This window comes from Pleuronectes platessa, chromosome 9 (genome assembly GCF_947347685.1).
Source record: "Pleuronectes platessa chromosome 9, fPlePla1.1, whole genome shotgun sequence".
Taxonomy (NCBI): domain Eukaryota; kingdom Metazoa; phylum Chordata; class Actinopteri; order Pleuronectiformes; family Pleuronectidae; genus Pleuronectes; species Pleuronectes platessa.
The window spans coordinates 8138226-8149298 of record NC_070634.1 but is presented as its reverse complement, the minus strand read 5'-3'; the positions used below and the strand labels follow the sequence as shown (position 1 = coordinate 8149298).

General features: G+C 43.9%; 1 protein-coding gene across 2 annotated transcripts in view; it reads left to right on the top strand.

The window, feature by feature from the left end:
• lnx1 (ligand of numb-protein X 1) overlaps positions 1-11073 on the top strand; it is a 34883-nt gene that overhangs the window by 2021 nt on the left and 21789 nt on the right. For both annotated transcript variants that reach the window (XM_053431172.1, XM_053431171.1), the window contains exon 2: positions 2582-3086. In XM_053431172.1, the coding sequence (XP_053287147.1) occupies positions 2677-3086 (410 nt within the window). In that variant the 5' untranslated portion in view covers positions 2582-2676. The remainder of the gene's footprint in view (positions 1-2581; positions 3087-11073) is intronic.

Here is an 11073-nt window from a genome sequence, read left to right as displayed (position 1 = left end):
CCTGTTGGGCCGAGGCAGGACATGACTTTGCTTCAAAGACAAAGGAAACAATTTCATTTTTCGCTTTCTGATCAAACCTGAAATAGATGTCGTTATTCTGCAGCAAAACTGAACCCCTCGTGTTTCTCTTGCTTGCTTGGATATTGGATTTGCAAGTGTAGTTATTAATAAAACATCAGCAATTTGTGGTTAAAGTTCAGCCAATCCGTTCTCTGTTATTTTCACTGAAATGCAGCAGGACTGTGGCGGCAGGGTCTTCCTGTTACTTCAGGGATTGGGAATGAGGCAACTGCTGTTCCTCAGGCACGGGTGTGGCCTGCCTGTAAAGTGTAGGTGTTTGTGTGTGTGTGTGTGTGTGTGTAGTGTGTGTTTGTTTCAGGGCATGTCTCAGCATGCAGCTGGCTGTATTTGTGAGCAGGAATGTGCCATTTCCATTCCAAACACACAGTATTTGTAATGTAGGTTCCAGTCAAGTGATGGATGTGTCATCCATTTTTGTGTCTCAGACTAAACAAGAGCACATTCTGATCCTTTTTGTTTTTGTTTTTGTTGTGCTGATATATTCTAAGCTCCACAGCAGAATAAACAGGTAAACCTACAGGAGACTGCTCTGCTGTTATCCTGCTCAGATCTGGAGCTGGAGAGAAAAACATCAAAGCACCCTCATTTGTCATTTTCTTTAACTTTGAATTGATTTATTTTTGTAATGTTCGGATCCTGCAGGCAGACACTTTCTCTTCCTTTCTCTCTCCCTTAATGTCTCTGCGCACATCTCCTCCTGCGTGGTGATGAAAGCGCCCTGCTCCACAGATCAGAGCAGAGGATGCAGCAGGTGCCACAGTGTGCGATGAATCAGCCGTGTTACCGCAAGCTCTCAGTGGGAAAGTTCATCCATGCTAAGACTGCTCAGCCTCCTCTTATTAGCCTTCCCCTCCCCGACTCACCAAACACGCTGAGCTCTGACTGACACTGACACAACTCGCTGTGTGCTGTCTACACACTGTGTGTGTACAGAAAGGAAGAGAGCCTGTTTGTTTTGACAACTTGGTGGTTCCTCTGTGGATTTGTATACACGTGCTGTATTTGTCAGCATTAGCATATTGGAATGCACATCACACTCTATTGTTTGCTATGATTGTATTTAGAGAATGGGAACGTGTCCAGTTGATTAGTGGCGAGAACATTTGTGTTCTGTTGTCGTTGGTATTTTTTAATAATTTTAATCAGATCTAGTGTCTCATTAAGCAGCCAGGACACAATGGTGGGTCCAGTGCGGAGCCAACAAGATGGCTGTTGCCAAGGTGACGTGTGTGACTGAGCCCATCTGTTCGTGGCCATGTGCTCGAGGATCCTGTTTTGGATATGACGTGACCACTGGCACGCTCACAGCTCGGAGCACAAAGTGAAATCTGGGTGACAGGAACAAAAGGAACACTTGGCATGTTGGAAATCATGTCACATCCCCATGTGTGTTCGTCCTATGTCAGGCTGAGTGAGGACTCGTCTGTGCATATCTGTCTCAAACCTGCTGCTGAGATCGGTGCTATTGATGTCCCTGCATCCACAGAAGAAAACTCAGTGCTTCGATATCTCCTCTCAGTGCCAGAGGAGAAAAAAATCTAAAAAGTGGAAAAAACTCAGCGACAAAATACATTTTGTAGAGCTGCACAAATTCTGTGCGGCCGTTGTTCACGTGTGTCTAAAAGGGAACAAGAAAATCCCAAACATCTTATGAATATTTCCACACCCTGCTGAATACTGCATGTTTCTGCTGTGAGGGGAAGCAACATAGTCAATTTGTTCAAGTACTGTTGTTGAGTACAGTTTTGAGGTACTTGCATTTCACTGAGAGACCCATTGCACTTTTAACTCCATTACAATTATCTGACAGCTTCACTTACTTTTTTAATTCACTTGTAATCAAGATATTAAAATTGGCTCAAACCTTACAAAACCTTAGAAAATGGATATATAAACAGACCATTTACAAAACTATGTATCAGAACTTCTTCTCTCCTTCCCCATAAATCATCATCAGACCCCCCCCCCCCCCCCCCCCCCCAGACCCCCCACATCCCATCTACAGTATGGAAGCTCCAGCAGACAGTAAAGTGCTGATCACACTTTGATGCATCAGAGGCCACGTCCAGAGAGACAGCTCTACACATTGTGTGCAAGGACGTGAAAAGCTTTCAGTGAAACACCTGCTTCGACATGTCTATTCCCTTCACTTATTTAACCATGGTCCAGTGATGTGCTGTGAGTTTGGGTTTGGCTGAACTGTTTTTGTTTGAGAATAATGAATATTGGCCAATTATTATTTATTCATATTCAATGACAAAGAGAGTCCTTTATAGTATATAACATCTAAGTGTATAATATCTGATGCTGAGGCGTTGGTGATACCACCACAACTCACCAGAAGGATTTTAACGCACTTTAGAAGATTGTAGAAGATTCTACATGAAATACAATTATTTCACCATTTGCTTCCCTCTTTTGGCAGAAAGATAATCTGAGTATTTCTACTATAACTGTCTCTCTTGCACATTATTTATTTTTCTCCCATGCTATCCCACAGATGCTGCCAATAACCTCCTCACTGGATCCTCCAAGACATCCTGAATCCATGTGAGTAACTAGGAGGCGAGCGTACAGCCTGGAGGTACTGCTGCAATGGCCGAAGCCCCGGCGCTGCCTCTTTCTCCCTCTGACTATGGGCTGTTGTCCCCGCCCCCTGACCTCTGTGCGGCATGTGGCCACAGTCACCAGCTGGAGGAGAACCACGAGTACCTCTACAAAGACGAGGTGGACGATGACCTTGTTTGTCACATCTGCCTGCAGCCGCTCATCCGGCCCCTGGACACGCCCTGCGGCCACACCTACTGCCAGGAGTGTCTCACCAGCTTCCTGCTGGAGAGCGACTTCTGCCCTGTGTGCCGCGCGGCGCTCATGCTGCAGAGCTGCAGGAAGCCCAGCCTGCTGGTGCACAAACTGCTGGACAAGCTGATGGTGGCTTGTCCATTCACTGAGCATTGCACTGAAGTAGTGGCCCGATGTGAACTGGAAGCCCACATCAAGAGCAGGTAGGATGGTAGAAGCACGATTTAGTTCATCCAAACACTTCTATAATTTTCCTTTAAAGAAACTAAGATACAATCGTTGCTCTTATATGTAAGTAAGCAATAACTTAAGCTACTCTGTTTCAAGTGTTTCTCTCCTATTTACTGTTGCAATCTGAAATAAACCTGACCTGCAGTAATCACACACTCTTAGTGCCCTGCCCCACTGTTATTTAACTCCAGCCCCAAATGGGAAATGTCTTCCTCTAACCAGGCTTTCATCTAAACTAGGCACAGCTCCTCTGTTTACACTATATATCATCAAAAGACAGTACTTTGGTTTCTCTCAGTCTGGGTACATTTTCATTAATGCTCATTAACACTCCCCCAGCCCACAGGCCGCTGGGATAATTAGTCCACCTCGCCACACATCCCACACAGGCAGCAGAGGGTTTCCTTCTAATTTGCACTTTACTGAAACTCAAGGTGCATAAAACTCCTCCAACATAAGAAGTTGTTTTCTGCCCCTTTCGTCTGTCTCATTTCCCCTCACCTACACACACACACACACACACACACACACACACACACACACACACACACACACACACACACACACACACACACACTAACACACACACTAACACACAGACACTTATTCAACCTCCATCTTTTTTCTCTGCATGGCTCCACAGTTTCCCTGTCTGTCCCTTCATGTAGTGTGAATGGTATAATGAGGTGTGCAGCTCCGAGGCCGACTCCCATAAGGATTCAGCTGCTCTCCCATAGTTAGAAGTGGTTAGAAGTGAAGGTCAGAGGCCACGTCCAAAGAGACAGCTCTACACATTGTGTGCAAGGATGTGAAAAAGTTTCAGTGAATCACCCATTTCGACATGTCTTTTCCTTTGACGTTTTTAACCATGGCCTAGTGATTGTGGCTGTTTATTGATAATGTAACTGTATCTGTGGTTGAATCGTTTTGTTTGAGAATTCTGGAAATGGTTGTCGGCCTACTTGTTGAGTTTTTAGATTTGAGAGAAAACATACCTACACTTAACCAGTATATACCTTACACTTAGGTTTATGCTAAGGTATTGGTAGAGCTACCACATGTCACCTAAATACACTTTGGAATAGAAGTACAAGTCATACACGTTAAATTTGTCTATATAAATTCCAACCATAAAGGATAGATGGAATACTATTATCAATAATGGAATTAATTAGAGCTGTGAAACAACAACAATCTCTCATAGGTGTTCTCCAAAGAACAAATGGCCTAAATGACATTCATGTGGTTTCAAGGGCCAAAGCTCTCTAGTGGCTGTGGAAAGACAAAAGTCTGCAGAGGAGGGAGGTCAGGATGGTTGGATGGGAAAGCAGACTTTAATATGAGGGACCATTATCTATGACAATGTTGGTTTCTTTTAACTTTAAACAACATATAATATATAATATATTATTTAGCGTTTATTGAAGAAGAAGAAGAAGAAGAAGAAGAAGAAGAAGAAGAAGAAGAAGAAGAAGAAGAAGAAGAAGAAGAAGAAGAAGAAGAAGAAGAAGAAGAAGAAGAAGAAGAGGAAAAACCAATGTGTTCTCACACTGCTCTGGGGCGTCTGCCATCTCAGGGTTATTATCAATCTAGAGCTCACTAAACTTGCCCTAGTCTCTTGATCACAGGCTTGGCACTTCGTCATGACTTCACCAGAATAGTTTTGTGCTACATGTAGTCAGGAAAATATACATCTTGCCCTCAGTTCCATTGTCCGGTGTCATGACACAAGATCGTGGACATTTGTGTTGTTTTTTTCATCTCTGTTTCAGAATCGTTAAATCTCTAATGATGGGCTTATTGAACCATTTTGTGACACAACTGTAGAGGAGAATGCTCCTGTCCTACTTGTTACACATCTCTCAGTAAAGTATATGTCAAGGGGGCCTGTGGACCAGGTGGTAGAGCTAAATATTTAGGGACATATTGTCGACACTGAACCCCAGATTGACGTCTGTGACCATATCTTTTTGGGGTGTCTGTTGTGCCAGTAGTGTCTCTTGCTGTGCCCCGGAATCTGGCACTGGCTCTGGAGTTGTAGTGGCTGAGACAGCTGACCATCTGGTCAGAGCTGATTTCATACTCATCCAATCACCCGTGACCTTTATCGGCTTCTGGATGGAGAAATTGTTATTCGGGACACATCTGCTGTGATCAAGATCAAATCTGATCAGTGGTATTTCTGTGTTGGCCTTGTTCGTTCATCCTGTAAGGGCTTGCACAGAATCAAGCCTCCTCAAACTTCAGGTGTTCTCTAGTTTCTGTGTCGCTACATGTTCGTGTAATGCAGTTAGTCCCTATAACAGGTTTTGCTCTGCCTTGAGCGTGAAGTTGTTTCTTATTCATTATTTTTTGTTAAGAATGAATGTTTTCAAGCAAAAAAATACAATTCCTAGCAGTTACCATAATTTTGTTCTTGTTACTTTTGTCTGTAATCTTTGTGTGTATGTTTGTGACAGAGAGTGTGACAGGGTTGAAACCACATTAACCAGTGCAGTTATGGTAACCTGTTTTTCTGCAATATTATAGTTTAAATATCTGCACTGCACTATTATACACAGTTAAACACTCAACAATCTCTCTATCTCTATAAGCTCTATAAAGGAAATCTTACTGCAGGATGTTGTATTAGCTTCCACTAGTTTTAGCTAGGTTTCCCCAATGAACTGAAATCTGAGTGCAGAGCCCCAAGGTCTGTGTTGAGAGGAGCTCAATGGAGTTCTGGTACACTTGCCCCTGGTAGACACACATGGGTTGAGTTTAATTGTAGGGACAAGAAATGTATATGATCATTTAGGTTGGACTTCTTGTTTAAACAATAGATAGATAGATAGATAGATAGATGGATAGATTACTTTATTCATCCCCAAAGGGAAATGAAGTCGTCATAGCAGCCGGTACATTTGAATACAATAAAATACAATACAATACAATAAAATACAAATATTGAGGTAGAAAGAATAAAAACAGAAACACAAGATAAATAGGTAGATAAGGTGCAGTGGCAAGATGGTGGTAATAGTACTGATGATATGCTGGTAATGTTATTGTTAGACAGTATATAAAAATAGTACAGTATATATAGTATATAATATAACATAATATATATTTATAGATAGTAATTATACCAATATAATAGCAGTATATAGTAATAATGGCAGCAACAGTATATATAATAATAATAGTAAATATAGTAAATATAATAATAATAATAACATCTACACATGTATAAATATGTGTATATAGACTAATATATACAAATAATATACAAAGAGTATGATATAATATGATATGATGTATAGTAGAGGTATAAATATAAGTATTTGACTGTACAATATATATAGTATAATATACTATGAGTGTGAGAATATGTAGACAGAGTGTGCAAAAGACAATATTATTGTATAAAATGATATATAGTATCAATATGGTTTGAATTAACACATATCACATATGATGTGAAGTAAGTGTTCCAGTATATGGAGCGGAGTGTTGTACAAGGTACACAGTGCAAGGAGACAGGTATATTTAGTGCAGTTCTGTGAATGGGGAAAACTTTTAAGTGTTTTCATGAATTCTGCTCCTCTCTCCAAATGAGCCGCAGTCCCACTCCCTCCATCCCAACCGTCATTCCCACTTTACCTGTCTCAGTCACTTCCCTATCCCTACCCAGTCACACTCGTGTTTCCAGTTTTCCCATGATCCACCTGATTGTAGTATTTTGTGTTGTTCTTCATGTTTTTCATTGGAGTGTCTTCACTGCACCTACAAACCTGCCTTTCTCCATTCGTCTCCTCCTGCCGATGTTCCGCACATCGGTTGTGACCAATGGGGTCGAGTGTATCTGTAGACGTGCGCACAGTGAGTTATGATGGTGTTTTCTGTGAGTGTGAGTTAATGTGCCAGTGTATGAAGCGGCTCCTGTGGGGCAGACTGGTTTCTGTTCACAAACTGCATCCTGTCACAATCCAATTACATTTCCATTTCCTGCGTGCCCTGTGGTCTTGTTGCTGTGCGTACTGTTCAAATACCGCAGGACAACTCATGCCTCAGTATGCACACATGCAAGCGCTAATACAAACACACATCGAAACGCGTGCACACACAGGCACACACACACAGACAAATTCAGCCTGTAACCACACAAACTCCATCTATGAAATATTCATTCAGATGGGGTATTTACACCAGTTTGATGTCTTTCTCGGGGGTTTCAGATGGCTCAGTGCTATGAAATATGATAAGAGCGGTGAAAAAAGGTAAGAAGAGGGAAATCCAGTAGAAGGAAAAGGAAAGTGAGCGAAAAAATATGGAAATAAAGGTCCGGAAAAGGAAAATGTTGTACAACGATGAGACAAATTTGTGACATGGGTATAAATAAAATTAACTAAAATACATAATACAAGGATAATGGATCGAGGTTGAGATTTGACAGGAGGGAATTAAAATAGATCCGAGGTGCTGCAGTGTTTCATATTTAAAGGTGTTTATCGACCAGCTCCCACCTCGTGTCGACTACAGAGGTAGGGGTCGGCAGTGTGAGGACAGAGTAAAGAGACAGAAAAGGCCGGGAAAGAATCCTGTGCACACCTCACACAAGCTCATTGCTGATTTCTTCAGTCTTCAGAGTCAAATCAAACCTTCAATCACCAGTCACCTATAGCCACCTAACACAGTCCGTCAACACACACCTCTCCCACAGTCACTTCCCAGCTTCCTGGTGGTGATGACAGGAGGGTTTAACCGTTCTCCCTTTATCTTTCGCTTTATGTTTATATGTTCTGAAATAGAATGAATTTGTAAATGACAGACACATCTTCCACATCTCCATTAGTTCTTTACCCGGCCTTCTCTTTCGTGTGACTCAGAATAACAAGCTTCATCTTTGCAGAGAATATTGATTTGCCGGTGTGTTTTGGTCTTATGTTTTTTTTCTTTCCACACATGTAGGCAGATTCTTTTGAGCGATCAGACCAATCTGCAGCACAGGGAGGAGTCCATTGCTGGAGATGAGGGGGTGAAGGTTTGGAGGCAACATATTCGCTCCCTCCCCCCTCATCCTCCCGTGATGGGTGTAGGCAGTGGGAGGTGAATGCAGAGGTTGTTTGTGTGTGTATGACAGTGTGTGTCTGAGCCTGTGTGTGTGTGTGTGTGAGTACACGCGTGTGAAGAGGCCAGAGCCAATCAGAGCAGCACCAGTTACCTCCCCCCATGTCTTTGTTTGGTCTGCTCCACACCCCCCCTCAGTGGTTTCTGCTGCAGTATAAGTCACAGCCTGCGCTGTTCTCTCTGACATATACACGCGCGCACACACACACGCACACACACCGAGGGAAAACAGACATGCACACACACGCATACGAGCGCAAATCCTCTTACAACTCGCCAGTGCCCAGAGCAGATTAAGGGGCTGCACATCTCAAATTGTATTCCAAATGTGCCACCTTTGCATGGGTCTCCTTCCTCTTCTTCTTGCACTTTCTCCTCTTCCTCCTGTGCACCAACGGGACATCTCTCCTCTGCACCTGCTTCTGCCGCTTCCTCCTGCTCCTCTTCCGTCTGCAACCTCTGGCAACTGGCCCACTTGCCTCTGCAGCTGAGATGACCAGGCGGCCAGCCTGAGGCACAGGAAGAAACTCGCACAGACTGAGGTATAGAAAGGGTGAGAAAAGGGGGTGAGGACAGGGGAAGGAAGGCAGGGAAGAGGGTGGAAAGGTAAGAAGTGAAGAATTATTTCTGATTTCTGGAGAAGGAAAGCAGGCGAGGAGAAGAGGAAGGGGGGGAACAGCACGGCCAGGTTCGGGGAATTGGAGGTGTTGGAGGAAGAGGGGGGGAGGAGGAGGAGGGGGGGGGAATAGACGAGGAAAGGGCTTCAGTGCAGAGAGCAGATAAAGAGGGGGGGAGAGAGGAGGTGGAGAGGAGCCCAGCGGTGACCATGAAGGCTCTGTTGTTGCTGGTCCTGCCCTGGCTCAGCCCGGCCAACTACACAGACAATTTGGGCAACCTGCACATCCTCTACTCTGAGCTGTGAGTACGGCACTCAGCCTCCACCTTCATCCTCCCACCAGCACCATGTACATCCACCTCTCCCCTCCATCCCTCCCCTCCATCCACAGTCCATGCAGCTTTTGAATGTGTTGTTGTTGCGCGTCTTTCACTGAGATCAGCCGTTTGTGTGTGTGCTCATGGACTAGACCTTCATGCACAATCAGCGTGCAACTTCCTTTGTTTACATTTCCATCACTTACTTAAAATATGCCTCTTTAGTTGTGAGCATTGCCACAGGGTCTGCGTCCCGATGCTGTGGTCAGTGAGATGCAGATGCGGTAGAGGCAGCAGGTCCATAGAGCTTTATTCTGTTCAGGACAGTTGGGATGTTACCGAGCAGTGCTGCAGCATGGCATCTGTGTGTGTGTGTGTGTGTGTGTGTGTGTGTGTGTGTGTGTGTGTGTGTGTGTGTGTGTGTGTGTGTGTGTGTGTGTGTGTGTCTGTGTGTGTCTGTGTGTGTGCATGTGTGTGTGCATGTGTGTGTGTGTCTGTGTGTTTCGCTGAGCATATGGACAGTTGTAGGTACAGTGTGTGTGTGTGTTTGGAAAAGACTTTCACCTCAGCGCTAGATATTCAAACTTGCTTTTCATATTATCATATACTCATAATTTGTATAATTTGTAATATCAATAAAGCATGAAACAACACATAACAAGCAGTTCTAGTTGAAGCTGGTCGCTGAAAATGTCAATGAATATTTAATCAGTGTACACGAAAAGATGGGCAGCGTGTCAAATGTTTTGACACCATGGAAACAAGCCTCTTGTCTGTGTGTCAACATTGGAGCTGCAACCAAGGATTGATGACATCACTGACTGCTCTGTGAAATGTGTTCACAATGAGCATTAATCTTGTACTTTACAATATGAGGGAATCAGATGGAATCTGACACAACATGTTCAGTGAGCTCCCAGTGATGTTTTGTCTGACTAACAGTCGGTATTACAGTTACGATGATATGAAAAAGTAAGCTACAAAAAGTAGCCTCACATTTTATCTTGGAAATCACCTTGATGAATAATCAGTTATCAAAATAGATGTCGACTTCTTGAGTATTTGATGAATAGTTTCAGTAGAAACCAACGAAAGGATAGACAAACGTTGTTACATCTATGCATCTTTGCTCCTGACTCCCTGTCCTCTGAACGTCTGCTCTGTATTGGCCCCCAGACTCTTTTGGTGTTAATATTGACTATAACCAGCAGCTCCATGTGAAGCCGGGCTTCTCTGATCCCTAAGCTGGGCTGCCGCTTGTATCTCCAGCCCTGGCGGAGATGTCCCATTATACCGCATGAATACAGGGAACAATGGAGAGCCTCCGCAAATCCCCTCATTTCATTGTATGCTCTTTCTTCCGAGTGGGGCTTTTGGCCCAAGCGGACACCAAGAGCCAACATTGGACGGCCATGGATGCCAAAGACGAGAGAAGAGAATGGCGGAGAAAAGCCAATGTTGGCAACTGAAAAGGTTCGACGAGTCGGAATACTACCATCTGAAAGCAAGAAAGAACAGAGGAAGAGAGGGAAGAGAAGGCTGCAGTGAGAGTGGAAGTAAAGTGGATGAGAAGTATAGCGGAGAAGAGACAAGAGGGTATAAGGTCACTTCCTGTGCCTGTCTTCCATCTGGCCATACATACGGCTGCCATGCTGACGGCACCCCTCGCAGCGAGGGGTTCCTTGGACTTTCTATTTGACATTAACTTAAACACAGTGTGGGAGAAATGCCTGATGGTCAGACAGTGTGTGTCGGTGTGTGTGTGTAGAAGTGTGTTTCTGTCTCTTTTTTTGCTGATTATGACATGACACAGAGAGAAGCCAGGAGCAGACAAACGCGGACGTGGTGTTTTTCTGCCTGGCTGGAGAGCCGTGGCACACCATTCATCTTTATCCACACTGCTGTTGACAGGAAAAG